Source organism: Alligator sinensis, unplaced genomic scaffold (genome assembly GCF_000455745.1).
Source record: "Alligator sinensis unplaced genomic scaffold, ASM45574v1 scaffold159_1, whole genome shotgun sequence".
NCBI lineage: Eukaryota > Metazoa > Chordata > Crocodylia > Alligatoridae > Alligator > Alligator sinensis.
This window is the reverse complement of record NW_005842222.1, coordinates 1,258,493-1,279,867: the sequence shown is the minus strand read 5'-3', so window position 1 is coordinate 1,279,867 and position 21,375 is coordinate 1,258,493. Positions and strand designations below refer to the sequence as shown.

The 21,375-nt window shown below is 42.9% G+C and overlaps 2 protein-coding genes across 2 annotated transcripts in view; one reads left to right on the top strand and one right to left on the bottom strand.

The window, feature by feature from the left end:
* WDR41 (WD repeat domain 41) overlaps positions 1-16,589 on the top strand; it is a 101,315-nt gene extending 84,726 nt beyond the window's left edge. Inside the window, exon 14 of the mRNA XM_006027080.2 lies at positions 16,060-16,589. The gene's annotated coding sequence lies outside the window, so the exon portion shown is untranslated. The remainder of the gene's footprint in view (positions 1-16,059) is intronic.
* Positions 1-21,375, bottom strand: part of PDE8B (phosphodiesterase 8B) — a 91,251-nt gene that overhangs the window by 34,464 nt on the left and 35,412 nt on the right. The window contains exons 5-9 of the mRNA XM_006027085.3: positions 14,788-14,876; positions 8,619-8,697; positions 6,189-6,329; positions 4,791-4,879; positions 3,913-3,973 (exon numbers count right to left, since the gene is read on the bottom strand). Coding sequence (XP_006027147.1) covers positions 3,913-3,973; positions 4,791-4,879; positions 6,189-6,329; positions 8,619-8,697; positions 14,788-14,876 — 459 coding nt within the window. The remainder of the gene's footprint in view (positions 1-3,912; positions 3,974-4,790; positions 4,880-6,188; positions 6,330-8,618; positions 8,698-14,787; positions 14,877-21,375) is intronic.

Below are 21,375 nucleotides of genomic sequence, written 5' to 3'. Positions count from 1 at the left end.
TTATGCCTCTGTAAAGTTCTACTTTACATCAGAAGAGCACATTTCACATCAGTGAAAAAAATCCCAAGCACAGACACAACCACTGTTAATTATTTCACTCCTAATCATGGACAGAGTTCTCTTAATCTGGTAATCATATCTCAGATACAGAAAGCCCAAATTGCCACAGTTCCAGAAACCCACCGTTCTCTCTGACAACTTTTATACTGCAGTTATGTGATTCAGAGGAAAAATCTGCACTGTGTTGAAAATTACAAGTGAGGCAATAAAAAGTTACAAGTGTGGCAATAACAAATAAAAAAGGTAGATTTGCACCTTATATGCTAACCAATGTAGATATATAGCAAATGCTTTCATGAGCTGTAGCTCACTTCATCAGAGGCTGCGATAGGGCATGCAGAACAACAAGAACAACAGGAGATGTCATTCTAATTGTACATTTTTATTTCCATTTAATTCTATAGAATACTTAATTTTAATTGTCAAGAAGCTGCTGCTGGCTTTGAAGTCTGCACAATAATTGCTTAAGAAATGAGAGTTTACAACAGCCTACACAGGGTCTCAGCTTCTTTTTGTTTGAACCAATCTTTACCACCAGAGGGTGCAAATCTGCAATGTCTGAGTCTGCAGAACAAAGTGACTTATTGTTACTAGAACTGTACGAATTTAATACAGACAAAGACACATCCCCAAATGACAGAAATTGAAAATTACAGAAAAAGCAAAGGTAAACTGTAAAAGGCATATTTAATTTGTGCCCTTTACTACTTCTTTATGCAGATAGCTTTATTTTTCTGCTCATCTTTACTTTCTTGTATGCATTCTACTTATTATCTGTGTATATAATTTATTTTAAAAAAATCTTCATCAGCAGCATTCCACTTTAAACCTATATCAAATCAGTTGCAAACAAGGCACTATTAGGCTTTTGCTTTTTTTACAAATGAACAAAACAATGAAAATATATGCAATGGTGGTATTGTTATCTATGAGCAAAATGTCTCCATCTCTAAGGACTTAACCCTTTTAAACTATTGTGATTTTAAAGTACTATTTTGATCTGCATGAGCAACGTTTTAAAACTCACTGGCCCACAACACTGGATTAACTCATGGCACTTGGGGGAGGTCCCTGAAGACTGGAAGAGGATCAATGTTGTACCCATCTTCAAGAAGGGGAGGACAGAGGGCCTGGGCAACTATAGGCCAATTAGCCTGACTTCTATCTCAGGGAAAATCCTGGAAAAATTAATCAATTTGCTTGCAGAAGGTAGGATTCTGAATGACAGCCAGCATGGCTTTGCTGTGGGCAGGTCTTTTGTCACCAGTCTCATCCCCTTTTATGACGAAGTAACTGGCCACCTGGATAAGAGAGAGGAGGTCGACATTGTATACCTAGACTTCCAAAAGGCCTTCGAACTGGTATCCCATGATGTTCTCATGGGAAAATTGGAGGTTTGAGGGCTTAGCTGAAATTGGAGGTTTGAGGGCTTAACTGCTTGACAGTTAGGTGGGTAGGAAGCTGGATGCGGGTTAGGACCCAGTGAGATCTCATGAACGGATTTGTGTCATCCTGGCAAGAAGTGGCCAGTGGTGTCCCTCAGAGGTCTGTGCTTGGTCCAGGGCTTTTCAACATCTTTATCAATGCTTTGGATGTGGAGGTGAAGAGCTCACTGGCCAAGTTCGCAGACGACACCAAGTTATGGGGGAGTGTGGTCACACTGGAACATAGGCTGTAGAAACAGGCGGACCTAGACAGGCTGGCAAGATGGGTGGATCAGAACCAGATGAAGTTCAACTTTGAGAAGTGTAAAGTGCTCCATCTGGCAACGGACAATCCCCAACATACTGACAGGCTCAGTGGCGCCAGTTTGACAAGCACCATGACTGAAAGCGGTGTAGGAGAAATAATAGACCACAGTATGAACATAGGCTGTCAGTGCGATGCTGTAGCCAGCGGGGCAAACAATACTTTGACACGCATCAACCAATGCATCTCAAGCAAAACCAAGGAAATGATTCTTCTGCTTTACTCAGCATTGGTGAGACTACAGCTGGAGTACTGCATTCGGTTCTGAGCACTGCACTTCAACAAGAACATGGAAAAGCTGGAGAGAGTCCAGAGAAGAGCCACCCGTATGACCAGAGACCTGCAAGGCAAGCCATATGAGGAAAGGCTGAGGGACTTGGGCCTCTTCAGCCTAAAAAAGAGAAGGCTGAGAAGGGCTTGGTAGCAGCTTACCACTATATCAGGGGAACACATCAAGGGCTCAGTGAACAACTGTTCACCAGGGCACCCTTGGGGAAAACCAGGAGTAATGGCCACAAACTCCTGGAAGACTGTTTCCGGCTTAACTCTAGGAAAAACTTCTTCACAGTCAGGGTGTCCAGACTGCAGAATAAACTCCCTCCAGAGGTGGTTCAATCACCTGCCCTGGAAATCTTCAAGAGGAGACTGTACAGTCACCTTGCTGGGGTCACCTGACCCCAGCTGTCTTTCCTGCCAAGTGCAGAGGGGCTGGACCCGATGATCTTGTGAGGTCTCCTCCAGCCTCTTACAATCTATGAATCTATGAAAGGATTGCCCAGTTGGAAGCTGACAGGCCACACGGAGCCCATGAGAAGTTAAGTTGCGGCCCCTGGACTCTGATCGAGTCTCTGCTCCCACTGGTCCTCCCCATCACTTTAGTGGCAATACCATCTGAAGCCTCTGAGCTCCTTCTCCCTTCCCTGGCTGCTGCTTCTTACCCTCATCCAAAAGAGTGGGGCAGTGCTGTGTAGTGTGGGGAACTGAGGATGAGGCTAAGATGAGTATAGGGTTGGGGGGCAGGAATTGGGGCCATGCAGAGGACATCATTCCCACATGGGGCAGCAGCTGGGTGGGGGGTGCCCATACAGAGCAGAGCAGGACATAATCTATAAACGTGGTCCAGGGCCCTGTGGCTTGTCTAGTGCAGCCTGTCTGGCATGTGGCACCTGTGTGCAGCACCACAGACCATATGTACTGCATATGCAGGCATTTGCCACACTGCTAATTTGCAGCGCAGTGAGATCCCAGTGTCAAAAAAACCTGCGCCAGAAAAAAGCAGAGTGGTGCGTGTGGTGGCAGGCTCCACGCGCCCTGATCACTGTTGCTAGAGCCCCAGGAGGCCTCCAGGACAAGCTGCTGGGGCCAGCCCAGGTGCTGTCCCCAGACTCCCCTAGCCCACCTGGGGCAACTTGCCACACACCAGTGTGTACACGTGCAGAGGCGTTCCCCAGGGACAACTATGTGCCACTGCTAGCTGTCCCTGGGGAATGCACATTCCCGCTCGTGGGGACATGCCCTATATGTCCATTTAATCCAAAAGTAGAAGTTGCCTCATGGTGTACTAACATATATGCAGCAAATATATTGCAATAATAAGTCCATAGAATTAAAAATGACTGGCTAACACTTTTTAAGGCCAAATATCTTTATCCACATTAAGGGGAAAAGTATATTTAACATTGTGGTGGTTAGAACAGATTTGTTTCTGTGTTCTTGAACATGATAAATTTACCAACTATAGAATAGGTCTAGAGGTTGCTAATTAACTTGTCAGCACATATGTGACATTCTGAAGACTGCCGGTTAGAGAAGGCTCTAGCATGCATTAATGTTGGCATGATACAAACAGCTCCCATTCAGAGGGGCAGCAGGAAGGGTTCTAGCATGCATCCTCAAGACCTGCTCCATGAAATCACATCTTGGATGGACATACTTACCTACCAGAGAAACATGAGCCTGATCGCCTTCCCTGCTCCAGTCAGAGCATACTACCTGCAGCATTTTTCAAGAGCATTTGACCATTTTATACTTTTGTTTTAGAAATTAATAGATTGGTCATAAATAGAAAAGTAGCAAAAAGTACTACAAAAGGGAATACAATACCTGCTTATTGTTTTCATTGGTATAACACAGCTTCTTGATAGACACAAAATGTCTAATTTTCCTAGAAATATAAATAACAGATTGTTACTCCATGAAATTATTAAGGCAGACACAAAGTGGCATGCTTAAATTAACACACTCCTCTCCCTGTTTAAAGCAGAGACTGTGATGATCACATGAAACAAGACACAAAAATCAAAGCATAAAACAGATTACCAGGTGAAGACCACTCTTTTTATTTCATGGCCAAGTTCTGTCCTTGGTTACTTGTTTTGTGTACTTCTGTGGGAGGTTCACTTGCATATCTGAGGGTAGAACTTGGCCATGCATGTGTAACTGTGCAAGGACAGCAAAGCATGCTAATGAACAAGAAAAGAAAGCCTTCACCTAAAGGGTCAGCCTGCCTGAATGGTTTACTTGCAGTTTGGATACTAGGGCAAATCTTTCTTAAAATTATATTTAAGAAGGTGCTTTATTAATCTTTTCATAGTACCATGTCGCTAAACATTCATCTGCAGGCTTCTTATTAGTGATATTCTAACAATTTATTAGTATTGCTATTTGACTCCTCTCCTACAGTTTTAAACATGGGTCTTTTGCTAAAATCTGAGTCCTTGTCCACAACCATACAGCTGCATTAACTTCAGTGGGGCTGTAATAGATGTTCATCAGCCTAGAATTTGGTGCCCTATCATTTAACTTTGATAATGCTACTAACTCTCTAGGTAGCTTACAAAGAATAAGCAAAAGCCTAATCAACATTTATCCACTTATTGAGCGCACAAGGGTTTCCATACCAAAGTCTCAGGTATGCAAAACAGTCTGATTCACATATTGTGAAAACAAACTAAAGCTTGCTTTTTGGGTAAACTACTTACCCTCCTTGACCAATCACAGGTGTTATCTTTACATGTTGTTGGATACTGTCTCCTGATTTCCTTCTTGCGTAATAAACCCCTTGCCATTCCTAAACAAATGTAATGAGAACTTCTAAGGATATTTTAAATTAGATTTCATTACATTTTGATTTTAAAAGTATGGCTGTATTATGAGAAAGTATTTCAGAATATCATGTTTAATGGATATTTTCTATAATTATCTGATATCTGATAGGGAAGTCAGCCATACATTTTCTTGTAAGAGTCCAGAATTCCTATAATTTCTCTTAGGCGCTTGAGGTTAGTAATACTGCACATTGTGAGGTTTGCCAGCTACTTCTGGTCTTAAGCAGTATCCTTAAGTCTTTAGCTTTATTTCTCGCCTACACTTTTACCAGTATGAATGAGTGAAACTGGAACACAAAAACCCCAGACTTTTCAGCCCTGTAATTACATCCTCATTGCATGCAGATCAGTAAAGGTTAAGGGCTTCACACAGCACTGATGTTGGGTATCCTCTGGAACAGATGTAGGAAGTCACGGGTTAAACACCAAGTCATTTTGGGAAGAAGTCTGCGTGGAGGGAGCAATGAGGTAGCATCAAAGGTGGATTTGAATCTACTTCATTGTATGAAGAGCAAAATTTCCACTGACTACAGTGCATGCAGGTTAGGTTGGGGTGAGCTGCTTCCATGAAAAAAAACTGCAAGATTTTTTTAAATTCAATTTTGTCATTCAGGGTGGCTATCAATAGGCTAAACTGAAAAAGAGAAGCCACTTCTAACACATGTAGACAAGCTTTCTTTTGGAATATGGGCCATTTTGATATCCAGACAGATATGCACTTTAAATGGTGTAATAAAGATTACACCCCAGATTATACCTCAGGCTGTGACCCAATGGTAGTTGGTGCAAATTGGAGGTGGAGAGCAAGGAAGGCTTCTTTAAAAGCACCTTACAACACCCTTGCTTCCTCATCTGGAGGCCAGCTGACTCTGTCAATATAGCACCTAGCTCTGCTAACTAGCACAGGGGATCCCAGCCTTGTCCTCATGCCATGTGGGGCATGGATATGGGTATCATGGTCCTTTGTGGCCAGAATATCCCCCAAAGGGGACTGAGTTCTGACTAAACATTTGTGAGAGAGGTAGTTGAGCATGTTAATCTGAAGTGAAGCAGAAGGTAGGGCAGGGGGATACCTTAGAGACTAATTTAATTAATTCAGTTGCCCAGTGTAGACAAAAGCTAACCTATAAGGTGCCACCCTACCCTGCTTGCATATACATTTGTGATTTATGAGCAGAGCTGAGACATGGCATTTTCAATTCTAGTAAAATCTAAACAAGGCAGCATAGAAATATAAATAAGTTTTGTTCAACTTTATTCTTATTTACCTACCTTCCCTTTTTTGATACATGTGTTGATTGTATCTAAAAGGTCTGCATGGTTTTTATCACTTTTTGGTAGTTCAGTAAGTTCTTTTCCTATAAGCTCTCCCTTGTGATACCCCATCATGCGTTCAAAGGCTGGATTGACATACTGTCAAAAGAAGTTCTTTGTTTTTAGTTAAAGATGAGAAATTGGAAAACATTTACACAAAATACATAAATATCAAAACATTTTGATAATAAAACAAAGTGTTGTACCATGCATTATACCAATAGCTATTTCTGTTATAAAAATGCACATAGTACCACAGTTTGCTTCTTACCAGAGCAAGCTTTTTTGTCAAGGCCTGACCTTGCTCCCATTGAAAGTCTGTAGGATTCTGGATGGGTTCTAACACATGGATGATGTGTGAAGAAGCAGAAATAAATCAAGGGATTATATAGGTCGTACACCAGTGCAGAATTTGGCCTCAGATCCTTAATTAAAAAACACCCACACTCAACCTCTCTTCTTATTATTCAATACACCATAATCAAGGCTGAGTGATCTATTCATAGCAAATAATAGGCTTGGCAAATTTAACCACTTTTCTTGTTCGCCAGTTATCCATAAACAGACTTCCCTCCTCCCTTCTCATTTTTCTTTCATGTGCTTTTTTTTAAAACAAAAGCTTGCTATCTATATTTTTTCCAACACTATATATTTTAGGCCTCTGGGCATATTTACTATTAAGTATTCCTATCAGCTGTGCTTTCCATTTTCTCCCAGAGGTGAAATTCAGACCTATGCAGAAGGCCAGGTCAAAGCCCATGGTACCCCTAAAATCTAACTTAAGATGTCAAAATAGGTGAGGCTTAAGTATTACCTACGCCCCACACTGTCTTTTTCAAAATGGGTGAGTTTCACTGGATATGGAATGGGACTAGTCACTTTAAGTGCACAGTAATCTCTTTCCTGTGTGGATGACAGAAATATATATGCAAGTAGAAACAGAAAGGAAAACAAGTTTCAAGGTGCCCATGAAAAAGATTGTGTAACTTTCAAGTAAATACTAGTGAGCATTTGAGACAGAGGCATAGTGTGGAAAAAATGTGCCCTACACAACTGTCTTTCACCCTTCCACACCCCGCTCCTTCTTCAGATTGCAGGCATAGGAACAAAGCAGAGAGCCACTGGAGTACATGTGCAGAGGGCAAAAAAAGAAGCAGCTGAATTTGGCAGTAGCAGAAAACTCCACTGGTGCTCTCTAGAACTGCACGTTTCAGAATGCCTTGCACCCTATGATGGCCACCGCCTGTGCCCACAGCTTTGTGGAGCCCGAAAGTACCAGCAAAGTGAGGCAAGGGAACAGGCAGGCAGCAGCAAGGTAGGTTGTAGTGAGAGGTCCTGGGGGTCTGCCCTCTCTCTCTCATCCCTATCCTGTCCCCCTCTTCCAGGCAGCACCCTTAGGTTCACCTACCCCAAGATATGCTACTGATTTCAGATATTTTTGCTATGTGTAGATTCTTACAAGCAAACAAATTTAAACACTCATGAAAGTTTTCATAAAGCAAAAAAAGCTTATGACTACTGCTTACGCAAATCTGTGCTTTTTTTATTTCAAAGAACATGCTCAACTTTTTAAATTTTGGTTATATTTGCTGTGATTTGCGTAAAGGGCAGTGAGTAGGTGGTCAATGCTATTTCCTGTGAAAATAGCAAATTGAGTGCTGGTGCTACTAGTCAAATTATAAATTGCACAACAATAGTATACTGGCACGCTTCTGGTGCTTGTAGTGTATCACATAAAAATTTCACATGTCGATTTGCCCTGCTAGCTATAACAACAAGAATACTCATCAAAGAGTCATGAGGCAAGACAGCAAAAGGGAGGAACCATAGGAAAAAGAAAAAAAAAATGTCTTGTCAATCATTCAGGTACCGTCTGTCTCAGCCTGAAGCCATTACTAGGCTCTTGTTTAATGGTGTGCCCCATCCTCACGCTTCTACTATCAAGTGCCATGTAAGTAGAAAATAGCTGCACAGAGCATTTGACTGGACAACAACAAAAATACTTATACATTTTTTGTTAAGGTAAAAAAGTACTTGACAGTCAAGGACATCTTGTTCTCTTATTGCCTCAACACTGGACAGACTGTAAATGTACTACTTGAGTAGTATTTTTTCAGATCTGCTTTTCCTTTCTCAGCTTTGTATTTAAAAATAAAAGCATAACTGAAAATACTGGGGATGACTTAAATCAAATTTCTGCAGGGTCAGCGAATGGAAGGCCTTAAAATGCAGCCAATGCTAACATGCAAAATACAAAAACAAGCAGTTTGTTCTATGTGGTTTCATTTGTTCAACGTTTCCAATGATCAGTAAAACTGATGCAAGGAAAGTAAAGAGTAGTGAATAGTGTTTCCCCCCAGATATTCAAAGAAATGATCTTTTCCATACCTGAATAACATGATCTTCGCTGGTTATTTCTATAGCTTCCTGACACTGGTCTAGTGCTGTAAATACTGAATTACAAGCCCTGCAATTAGCAAATGTTTCACATTAGTTTTACTACTATACTGTCCATTGCTAACTATAATATGGGATTATTTGATGCTTATTAGTGGATGATTTGTGTTAAAAATCTCTTTTGACAAAACCATGCAACTCTTTCTACTATAAACATTATCTTAGGAAATTCAGTTTTCATACATTTCTGAGACTTAACGATTGTTATTGTTATTTACATTGTAAAATTTATCTTGGATATTACACCTTCCTAATAGCAGGTTTCTTCTCCCCTCCGCCCCTCTCAAACTTACTTTCCACAGCAAACAACTAAAAGTCAACTAATTACTATAGGCTCTTACATCAAGATTAAAGTGTAATGATCATTAAAAGACTAGTGAGTACAATAGTCACTGTAGTTGACACATATACAAATACCAGTATATTAGAAAAGCCTTCATTACCCACATAGGCTATTGATCAACGTAAACAGAGGAGACTATATAGCTATTTCAAAGTTCTAGTCAGCAAATTCTACTTTTTGACAGCTTGATTTTTGCATGTCCTAGTCCTTATTACTTCCACTAAATATTCATGTCAGTTTTCCGTCTCTTCAGCACACCCCTTGAGTTAACGTAGAGAGAAAATCCCAATTTTTCCTAAAAAGGGAATATGAATTACCTTACATGATAACATATATAGAATGTAAAATGGAGCCAAAGCTCAATTCAGCCAGTAGCTATTTACAGAAAAAACTAGGTTTATTGTAATGTGTGGTCTATACTAAAAGAAACTTCTTTGGTCTTCTTTGACAAACTACTACTACTCTTATCTATGATTGACTGCAACATATATGCATGTATGTCATGCCAACTCTATACAAATGGTCTAATGAACTCAACAAGTCTCCCCTATTCAACTGTCACTTTACAGCGGATTCTCTAGTAACCAAAGTAGCATCATAATATGATTCTGTCACATATCAACTAATATAGCTCAAAAAGAGTGGGTATCTAAAAAAATGACACAAAATAATTCTCTTTCAAGAGAATAAATAGGAATATTATGCAAATACTGTTATTTAGACCACAATATCAGATATGAATAATTTAAATTGCAGCCCAAACTAGCAAAGCCAGAAATTCCCACCTGAAAGGCCCTCACTCTTAATCAGCTTTAAAAAAAAATGCATAGTTTTTGAGCATGTACCAGAAACAAGTAGTCCAGTAGAATTAACGTCCAATTTGAAGAAGGGTGCTTTGTTTCTGAAAGTTTGTCTAATGATCTCTCCCAGCTATACAGCTGGTCCAATAAAAGATATTCCCATTAAAACCTTGCTTCTCACATAGCCTGGACTATTACAGCTACAACAAGACTGCAACCCTACTACACTTTGATGAAACGTATTTAAAGAAAACAGAAAAAAGTCAACTATGCATGAACACTAACACTCATAACACAGTTTGATGGTGCTACTTATTTAGAATTTTATGCCAAACTCATTCAAAACACTAGCCTGCTGGGAAAAATCCTTCCTTCTGAGAAATACATTACTATGAGTGACAAAAGCTAGTAGTATAATTGTGGGCTTAAAAATGTGTGTTAAAATTCAGAGTTTATGTGAAAGATGGTGGTAAATATAACAAAGCCAGAGGCTCCTCTTACTTGAGGGTAGAGACAGCAGCAGGGATATCACAAGGTGCTGGGGGGAAGAATACATGACATGCATAGGAATAGGCTGAGAGTGCCTATTGTGGGGTCAGCTGCCAAGCCCCACATGAGTAGTAGTAGGGCCATTGCTAAGGCAGCAAGGGTAGCAGCAGTAAACTGCCCTCATAGCAGCCTGATCAGCAGGCCTAGAATGGAAATCCCTATAGGTGGCTAGAGAGACACCTGACAGGAAGGGGCAGGGCACAGGAGGTACATAAAGCCAGTGCCTGAACCCAGGCAGTCAGTGTGGCTTTGCAGGCAGTAGGGAGAAGAGCTCTTGTCTGGGAAGGCCAGAGAGGAGTGTCTGGCTCACAGATGAGCTGCCCTGGGACTGCCAGTAAGGTGCTTAGAGCCACTGGGAAAGTATGCCCCTGTATGGGGAAGAGCTCTGTGGTAAATGGTTTATGTTTAAACCCAGTATGGGACTAGCTTAATTATAACCTGGGTGCTCGTATTTCGGTTTAAAGTTCAGAGTGGTGGTTTGGATGTGGCTGTAGGGGCATGCGAGGAGGCCTCAGCGGGGCATTCAACAGACACATTCCAATTAATCCACAGTGGGCTGCCAGGGGCACACTGGTGTTTTGAGCCCTTGCAGGGGGTTGGGCTCAGGAAGCAGAGTAGGCTTAAGCCTTACGGGAGGGCCAACGGTCCCGGTGCCCAAGAAGCCAAGTCTGGTGCAGTGGGCCTGAGCTAAGGAGCCCAGCTAGAAGAAAGGGGTAGAGGCCAGGAAGGCTAAGGCCCCAAAGAGGGCAGAGGTCTAACCAGGGCTGATAAAGAGTGATTAACTGATAACATGTGAGGCGTGTGCATGAGTATGGGGGTAGCTGGAGGTCATGAATAGCCCTTAAGATGATAGGTGCCCTGGGGGCACAGGTGGGCCAAGAGGGCCCACTTAGTGTGTGAGGGACAAGATTGGGACCAGCAGAGTCTGAGAGAGACCTGCTGGCCAAAATACAGACAAGGGCTTGACCTGGGACCTGAGGGCAGCCTCCCTTTTCACCAATCAACTCAATACATCAAGGTATGGTAGGAGAAGGAAAAGGAAAGGGACCCAGCAGGCCAGATCAGAGCAGGAGTTGCAAGGGCATCATGGCCTAACTAGGGACTCCTATGTGCTACAGTAGGATACATATTACTAATGTGTAAATAAGCAGAAAAAGCTTAAAGTAGACAGATTTTATGTAATTTACTTCAAGGAAAATGAATTGAAAAAAATGACAACAGTTTTTTAAACAATCTAGGTGAAAAAATATCAGCAAATCAGGTAGATTAAATACATCTAGAGACTGACACTACTGGTTTGCAATTTTTATGTGGACTTTAAACCTTCATTAGCAGATGGCTATTTTAAATAAACCTGCAGAAATGTGTGGCGATCCTTGTGAAGGCTAGGTAGATTTGCATGTTTACAGACCAATTAAATCAGAGATGTATAGCATAGGCTTATGCTCATTTTACAGCTTATGCCAGAGGTGGACAAAATATGGCCTGCAGGCTGGATCCATCCCACCAAGAGATTCTATCCAGCCTGTGCCTGCTCCTCTGAAGTAAAATTATCTCTAGACCACCATTACCCCTCTGAAAGCTGGCTTCTCTCTGTCTTCTGTGTGGTAGGTTCCAGCCCCAATTGGTAGGCAGTTGGCTACCACTTCCCAGCCTGTCCTGCCCCCCAGACTGAAAGCAGGGGGTGCTGGGGAGAGGAAGCTTCTGCCTAGGGACCATGTGATGGGAACAGGGGATTTTGGAACCAACATGGCAGTGAGGGGGGCAGGGTTTGGGGGCAGGTGACTGGGCCTTCTGATGTGATGAGGGGGCAGGGATTCTGGGACCAACATGGTGGCAAGGGAGGTGGAATGTGGTGTCGGGCGGGCAAGTCTTCTTATGTCATGGACTGTGTGACAGAGCAGGACTTCTGGTTCCAAGACTGCAAACCTCCCTCCAAAAAGGAGTACCTTTGGGGCAAAGAGAGGCACTTCCACTGGAAAAGATATGGGGCTAGGGGTGGGATTTCCAGCCCCAAGATGGTGGCCAGGGGGCAGGGCTCCTGTCAAGCGGAGGGGCTTAACAACTTGACAAAAGGCGTACCCTTGTAGCCCCCAACAGCTCACCAAAACTCATTAAGTGGCCCTCCAGCCGAAATAATTCCCATTCCTGGTTTATGCTACACATTTCTGATTTAGTTATTCTATAACCTTTGGCTTCTGCGTGACTTCAGACTAACATGACTAACTACCTCTCTGGTAATCTACACGAGTCATATTTCCCAGATTTGGGAATTTTTTTTATATTGATAATTAACACTGTTAATTCAGACGTGTTGTATTACCATTCTGTTCTTGGGAACAGCATTTGACACATTAAAGCATCCTGGTTTTGCACTCTCAACAAGGAGGGTATCACCATTAATGGAAAAGAAAAGAAAAGAAAACAGACCAGGAAATGTGAGGGCATGTTCAATATGATGACATGTAAGCAATGCCTATTGGGGTTTTTTTAAACCTTTGTTCCTTATTTCTGTATGTTTTTGACAAACATTAGAGGACACGAGATTCTATGGGTAAAAGATACAAAAAGAGTAAAGAGGTAACTTTTCTCAGGTAAGAAATTAAGTATGTTAATTGCATGTATTTCAGTTCTTGTCAGGAATGTAACTTTGCACATGGCTAGATGATAAAAATCTACTACAACACCGTATGCTAAGTATGGAGCTGGTAATCTTGGAAGTTACATTTTAGTTATCTGAAAAATATTTTCTTTTAATAAACCACAGTATTCCTGTTCTTCCCTGTACCCATTACCCTTAACACAAATGACTGATACAGTGGGTAGCATACATAAATTGCTTTGTGAAAGGCTGAATTTTGGATAAGGTGGATTTTTAATGTTGTTGTAACTGACAGACCAGAAGCATCACCCAGGAACCAGGACCACTGTAACTTCTGAAAAGGTTCCTGATTACTGTACTTACACCAGAGCTAGCTTTGATCCAAAATCATGTGAACACCTGACCAATAGTAAAAGAAAACTGCTGGAAGGCTACTGAAACATTCTTCATTTAATAATGCAATTGATAAATAACCCAAGTAGACAGTTTTTCACTCAGTGGCTGGTTGAAAAACATTAATTTAATAATTTTATCTGGTATTTACCTTGTTATATTCTGTACCGTTTTATTCATTCAAAACGTTTCATCTATTCATGGTTAGAAATTAAACAGAAATCAAATGTCTAATTTTAAAAGATGATTTGAAACTGCTGGCAATTTTGCACATATAACTTATGATATACACAAATCATGCTTCCCTGTACAAAGTTATTATGTGTGTACATGATGATAAATTTGCAAATGGAAAAAGTTTGTGCAAGCTCAGACATCATCTTACTATCCCTTGGGAAAACAAAGCTGTAAAAAACATACAATATACAGACATAATTCAGATTCTGTAAAATAGCCCAGGTTTGTTCCATCTGGTTCAAGTAAAAGATCAGCTCAGTTAATAAAGAAGTATCGGAGCATACCTTTAGAGGAACCCAAATTCACAGAAAAAAAAATTATTTTTTTCCATGTGTTACCACTGAAGAGTATTCCTCCTTGATATTTGTTGAAGAATATTTTTTCTAAAAGTGTGTTATTTATGTAATACAACCAAAATATGTTTGTATATACAAAGGCATGTATGTTAGATGTAGAACTAAACATGATTAAGAAAAACTATCATGTAATACAATCTCTAATTTTTAATTTTTTACCACGACAAATCTCTTTACTGAAGTCAATGAAAGTTTCATCAGAGTGAAGAAAGAGCCAAATCTTGAGGTCTGTAGTTTTCACTCAATCTCGTATGTCAGGATGTCACAGTCAGTAAGAAGATAATAGAACAGATGAACAATAAACTACCTTCTTGGAGTTTTATGATATACATTGCAGACTCTGATTTATGACATACTTTCTCTGAAATTGCCCCCCCCAGTGAATTTTATAATCTGCTTATTTTATTTCTACTAGAATAATATATTTATAAACTGACATTTCATCCTGACTGACATTAAGAATGATGCCTTAAAAATAGAGCTGGCTTGCAGTTCAGATTCAGAATCAGAGGTCATATTAAAATGGGAGGGAACATAAATATAAGAATTGATAACATTTGTGACAGCTTCTCTAAATGCCAAATATTGTACATGGAATCCACAGTCAATCAGAAGCATAAAAAAGTAATTCCCAGAGTACTGAATAATAAAACTCTAGGTCTGTCTGACTGAAACATTACTTTCACCACCTTCAGTAAAGTTAAAATACAGATGTGATGTATATAACTGACCAGAGAGATGTCAGAAGGTAAAGTGATATAGGATCAAGAACTCTGTAGTTCCAATATTTTATGTTTGTAGTGTCCTGTATTCTACATACCGTAGTTTGAACTGAGACCGCACTTCCCCATGCTCTATTTGAATCAGTTCATTGTAACAAGCAGTTATGCTGCTATTCTCCATAAATCTCTAAAAAAGAATCAGAGGCAAAACATGAAATAGGTCAATTGCTTTTAAAACATTATTTATAGTCTGTTTAAAACTGTTTGTAGCTAATGCTATAATCTTTTCTATTGTACTGACTTAACTTGCCAACACAACATTGCCTAGTACCATGCAAAGCAAATGTGATAATGCACATTTTATCATTTTGTTTTAGGAAACCAGCTAAATAGGTAATGGTAAAAAATAAACATCTGATGCACAACCTATATTCCAAGAACATTAAAAGATACCGATCTGTCATTGTTGTCTCCTATTTCACTTGGTGTGGTGGGTGTCCAAAGGGCCCTTGGGTGTGTTGGGGGGTTGCAGATCGGGGTGATCCCAGGCTCTTTTGGAGATCAATCAGTGTGTGTTGTATGTGCTCCCTTCTCCATTATTGGAGATAATGCCCCGCATGGTGTATCTTGATCCCCTCAGCACTATTATTGAAATACCACACAGTGAAGCACGCTATTGAATGCTGGACTCCTAACTTGGGGTTAATGCTGTGAGTGGTGTCATGAAACCACTCAACAGAATAAAAATGACTTGTGCCAGTGAAAGGCATCATTGCATTTTGTTTTGGTGTGCAGTCCCTCCCCACTGAAGCTGACCTGCAGTTCCAGGAGGGCAGAAACTTCCTGGTTCACCCTGGTGGTATTTTATGGGAACAGCCCTGATGAACCCATGTGCCCCTGCACCTCTAAAACATCCCTTTTCAGCTGGTTGTGATGTAATTGTCCCCTTAATGCCATTAATTCACTTGCCAGTTTTACATAAACCCAACAAGCAGAGTGCTGTGAACCTGATCATGAGCCTTAAGCACACCTGCTTTATGAATAGCAGGTGAGTTCTGTCACCATTCATTCCCTCATGGGCAGGGCCAGACGCAGGTATGGGTGAACCGGGCGGCTGCCTGTGGCCCGGACAGAAAGGGGACTAAAAAATGGCCCGTTGTCTGATTATTATTAACATTATTTCTAGGAGGCGCATTGGTGGCCGTTTGTTTGCAGCCAGTCAGAGCCTGATACTACCCACGGTCAGGCACCCCTCCTTCATCATTTTGGGCTGACCGCTTCTTATACACTCACAAGATTCACTGAGTTATTTTTTTAAGAGCACCGAGCATCCTTAATTCACTCTATTTCCCACATTTCTTGATTTTCAGCTCTGCTTGCAATGCCACTGCCAAGGACACACAAGCTACTGAGGTAGGCAGCCGCCGATGCATGAACTGACAGGATTATGAATGCCCTCGGGGACTGTGAGCATTGGCTGCGTGAGATGGTGGGTCATCTGGTTATGAGCAGATTCATGGCTGTCTAGCACGAAAGGAGATGCACTGAGTCCAAGAGGCATTCCAAGACCCGGGAGGACTGGCAAATAATGACGAGGCTCCTGGCAACGATTTTATGCCTGTTGGTCATTGGCCTCACTCCTGCCCCTGCCCCTGCCCCTGCCCCTGCCAGGAAGTCATGGAGGCAGGTGCAGATCTGTCCTTTGCCATCCACAACTTCTCGGTCAAGCTCTGAAAGTCCACCTTAGAGCCAAGTTCTTTTACTTAGAAATGATTACTGCTTAGATTGATTTTTTTCATGCTTTATGCACCGTTATGGTAGTAAAAAGAAATTCCTGTTATGTAGTAATTATGCATCATTATCTTATAAAAGTTGTTCTGTGGTTTGTTTAATTTTGTTTAATTTTTGGTTTGTAAATAAAGGTTTCTATTTGCTTTGTTCGATTCTTCACTTCATGTTACTTCTGTTTAACATGCGGAGTGTAGATGGGGTGGGAGGTTGCTATCTTGTGGAAGGGTGGAGGTACGGGGTTTTCTGGCTTGTATTGGCAATTAGAATTTTGTCAAGCCTTCCTGACTGGTTTTTAAGTTGTTCTGATCTCAAACACTGTCAATCATCTGGTTCAACTTCTGACCTGTGATAAGCTTGATGTGCTTAGAGCACCCACCCAATTAGCGCTACCTGCATTAAGAAAATTTTGGGCCAGCCCCCCCACAACCTGGCCGCTATGTCTTTCTCTGGTCACAATAATAAAAGCCTAGGCTTTGAAAGCCCCCACCTCCCACATGCTACCCCCTTGGATGGGGTGGCTGGGGAACGATGGAAAGGTGCATGCACTCAAAAGAAATGCTATGGGCACAGTGCAGCAGCCCCGATTACTGCTCACTGCCATACCCTACAGTATCCACATTCTGGGCAAACAAACCCTGCCCCCCACCTCAGTTCAGAGGTGGGTGTGTCCTCTTTCATTAGCACAATGTATCTGAAACAAGTCTGTTTTTCTTTGGTTTGGTTTACCTCCCACACCACAACCCATGCCTCTACAACCCTTCCCAGGTCAGCAGACAGACATGGACAAAAATTCATTTTAATTTCACCAAAGCATTTATTTTATGTCATTAACTGAAGCAGAACCAAAACAACACATGAACACAATGCTCACTCCCCGATTTGCTACAGAAGCATCAGCATTGCACTAACAACTAAAAACCCATCACCGATCATTGGCTCTTTCCCCACTCTGGCCCCCATGCCCCTTCTGTCTCATCCTCCCCTTCATCCCTAAAGCACCGTGGCATTCTTCTTGTCCTGCTAGAGTAGGTGCACCCCTCACTTGAAGGCACAGTGGCTGTCTATGAGGTTGTCGCTATGGGGGAGCAGATCATGGATAGGGTTCTCTATGAGGGTCAGCTCACATATAGAGGCATGCACAGTGGATGTTGCATGGGTGGTCCCGGGGGTCAGCTCACGAATTGGGGCTGGGGTCATGTGTCTAAGGAGCTCCTGTCTAAACGTGCCCTCTACTTGCTGGCTTCCAGGCAATATTCTGAAAGCACTTATTGGCCAGGTCAAGGAATTCCCTTGTGCTCTTCAACCTTTTTATACACCTCGCAGAGTTTGTCCCACCATTCATCCACAGACCGTACTCGCAATTCAGAAGCTGCCACCAAAGCCTCCATCATGCTTTCTCTTGACCATTGCTGCCTGTGGCAGCATTCACGCATTTGTTCAGGTTCAGTCTGTGTTGGAGTCTGCGTTTCCAGTGAACATCCCAAAATTCCAGCGGGTGAGGTAGCTGGTAACAGGAATGGGGAAAAAAAGAGGTGTTCATGGTTAAAGATCTCATCCCTACTCCCTGTAGCAGATGGACTATTGGCAATTGCCAAGCAGTATCCCTGCTACTTGAAGAATTAACGCAGGCACCTGCAAAGGATGATTATGCAGGAACCCAGATCTCCCCAGTCCACTGAGGAGTTCATTGTACATCTCTCAGCAGCACAAATTCCTGCCAGTAAATGAATTAATGCTTCCCCCCACCTAACCAACTTTAAGAGAGGGCCCTGTACGTCCACCCCCATGTAAGTGAACACTGCACAACTGCAAGCAGTGGACATATTTGCCGCTTATAAAATTAACACCCTCCCTCCCTCCTGGCCACTCTTGGCTGTGGCACAAAAGCAGGGTGAGATTCACGTAAGCCCCAGTGGCCCAAACTGATCTAATGCCCCTTCTCATAACTTACAAGTCCCCTGGCATGGATCCTTGAGCATCTCTCGCACCGACACTGATCTTTGGGTCTCTGGAATTTTTGGTGTGTTGCACAAATCCAGGGTCAATACCATCGTGGAATCCAATGTGTCCTCCCTCCTCTGGGTTATGCAGGAAAAGCATCAGGGAGAATGGGGTCAGGGTCAAGACAACTTAGTCTTGGTTCTCCCTGTCCTGAAGCTGCTGCAAGCACTGCCCCCCGCCTCTGACTGGTTGCCTGAAGGCTGTACAGTGCATACTGCACTGCCCGCTGCAGTGGCAGGACAGTCTGTGGACTCTTGTGGGCTAGGTGATGCTGTGCCATCCTGCAACCCCATCATGCTGAAGGATTGAAGCCAAGTGTCACTTGCATCCTTCGCAAGAAAGCAGGACAGCTGCTCATAGAATGGGGCTACTGTGCGTCCTGCCCCCAAACAAGAATTCTGGTCCTTGGCCCGATAGATAGCACATTTAAGGGCCTTCATCTTGCTGCAGCACTGTGCTCAGTCCCGGTTGTGGCCACGCTCCTTCATTTCCTTGGCAATGGATACATAGACAGGCTTATTTAATCAATTTTCCAGCTGCGCCAGAACCTTTTGGTCAATCCAAATATCAGTCAAATCTGCCAGTTCTTCCTGGGCCCAGCTGGGGCCCTGGCTTTAAGATGCATCTGGCTGCTGTTCCAAGCCCGGCAGACATGGCTTGTTCTTCAGTGCCTCCACTGAGTATATTTTTGAGGCCAAAATGACTCACTGAGAGAGGGGTTGCTATGCTCTGGCCAGAGCTGCAAGATGGTTTCTGCCCCCAGCTGAGAACAGTTATATAGACATGTATATGGAAACTTACTGTGCAGGTCTGACTTTCCACATATCCATATCTACGCAGGTGTGAACTGTCTCTCAGTACTAGCACTCACACAAATCTGCTCATGTGACCTTTCCTAACAGACCACTTTTGAAATCCATAGCCCACCCCAAATTGTCCCGCACATGCCCCATTGTCCAGAAGGATAGTTCTTAATGACTTGCTACCACACATGCCCAAAATTCATTGCCTGGCGACTTGCAATGCAGCTTGAAAGGAATTGCTGGCCCTTCAAGCACATGCCCCTTCCCTCCCCCAACAACACCATCTGACCTAACAATTGCTCAACTGTGCTCCTCAGGGTCTATTTGGTCTGCTGTGGGGGAGCGAGGGGAGAAAATTGGGGTTCATTCATTCAGTCTTCTGCTCAGCACCTGCCTTTTTACCACTGACAGCTTGATGGATTTCAGGGATAATCCCCCAAAAACCTAAAACCCCAAGTTTTTACAAGAGGGATGAAACTATTGGGACTTAGTCAAAAAGAGTGCAGGGACCTCACACCCACATTTCTTCCCTGGCTTATACCAGATTGGAAGTGCTTCCTGGGGTGAAACTTCATGGTGGAGCTAGTTAGTCAATCTGCTAAGTGCTACTAACTGCAGCCCTCATCAGATCATGGATTTCTGAGGTCAGACACCCCAAGTTTTTTCTGGAGGGGCACTTACAGGAACCTAGGATGTGTAGTAATTGACATGTAAAGAGCAAGGCTCTTAATGTTAACCTCTTTATTCACCAATCCTTAATTCAGGGTTTGGCCATTTCAATTTTCTGCTCAGTGCCTACTTTTTTCCCGCTGATCACATGTTATCAAAAACCAGGTGTAGGGACATTTCAGACATTACTGACTGTGATTTTACTTGTTGGTTCTAGTGCCTCAATGTCTGGCATGGCTCTTGATGTGCTAATGGGACCTATTCACAGAAAGAGCACGAGGACCTCACACCCACCTTTGTTCCCCAGCCTTTCCTGGGGTGGAGGTGTTTTTTGGGGTGAAACTTTGTGGGGGGTCTAGTCATTGTTCCGCTAAGTGCTATTATCTGCAGCCCTGGGCAGATCATGAGTTCCTGGGGCCATTGAAACCCCAAGTTTTTTCAGGAAGGGCAGTTACAGGAACCTGAGGTGTGTAGGAATTGAAATGTATAGACCAGTGGTGTCCAAACTTTTTGAATGTGAGGCAAGATCATGGACTTTTCATCACCCAATGGGCCAGCAAGCCATATTCAAAGACCTCAAAGGAAGCAGTATTACATCAGGAAGTGATGTCACATGACCTTTGACACCAATGAAGTTGCAGGAAGTGACAATGAAATGGGTCTGGAAATGTGTTTTAAAATCCAAAATAAAAAAAATTTGGTCTGGTAGCACTGTTTTATTTTAAACAACCCCCTAGCAGTGCTGGAGAGAAGCATACCACCCTGCTGCACCCTTAATTCCCTGCCTTTGTCCACATGGAAAGCCACAATTTTCAGAGGGATAAAAATAATTTTTGAATGCAAAACCTCTGTTGGCATTGTGCTGTATTTACTCCAGGGAATTGTTGCAGGGATCTGATTTTTCCAAAGGTTGGCAGAGCTTTCTATTACCATGGTTTCATGCCTCCTAGTTTTCAAATACTTGGTTGAAATGCATCACAGATCTTTAATTTCTTATTTGCAGGCCTTCTCTCGGGGCAACATCCAGCCGGGAGAGACAGGAGTGGGCGCTTGTGCAGCCTGTCCAGTCTGGCTGCAGCCTGGGGGCGCAGGGGTCAAAGGGTGCCGCCTGAACCTGCCGTGTCCTTCCTGCCACCTGGGCAGCCTCGAGGATGCTCCCACACCTGTGCGCCTGGGCTCAGCAGCCAGGGGGACGTGCGGGGACCCTACAGGGGGGTGCAGAATGTGCAGGGACACCCCCCTGCTCCCTCTCCCCCAGGGCAGCCTGAGCCTGAGCCCAACCAGCAGGGCTCCCTCCATCCCTGGGCCTGCGACTCACCACCCTCAGTACAATGTCTGCGGGCGCAGGGGGATGCGGGAGCGGTGCCAGCTTCCTGCCCTGACAGCCCCAGCCGTCGGCGCAGGGGGAGGGCCGACTTCCCT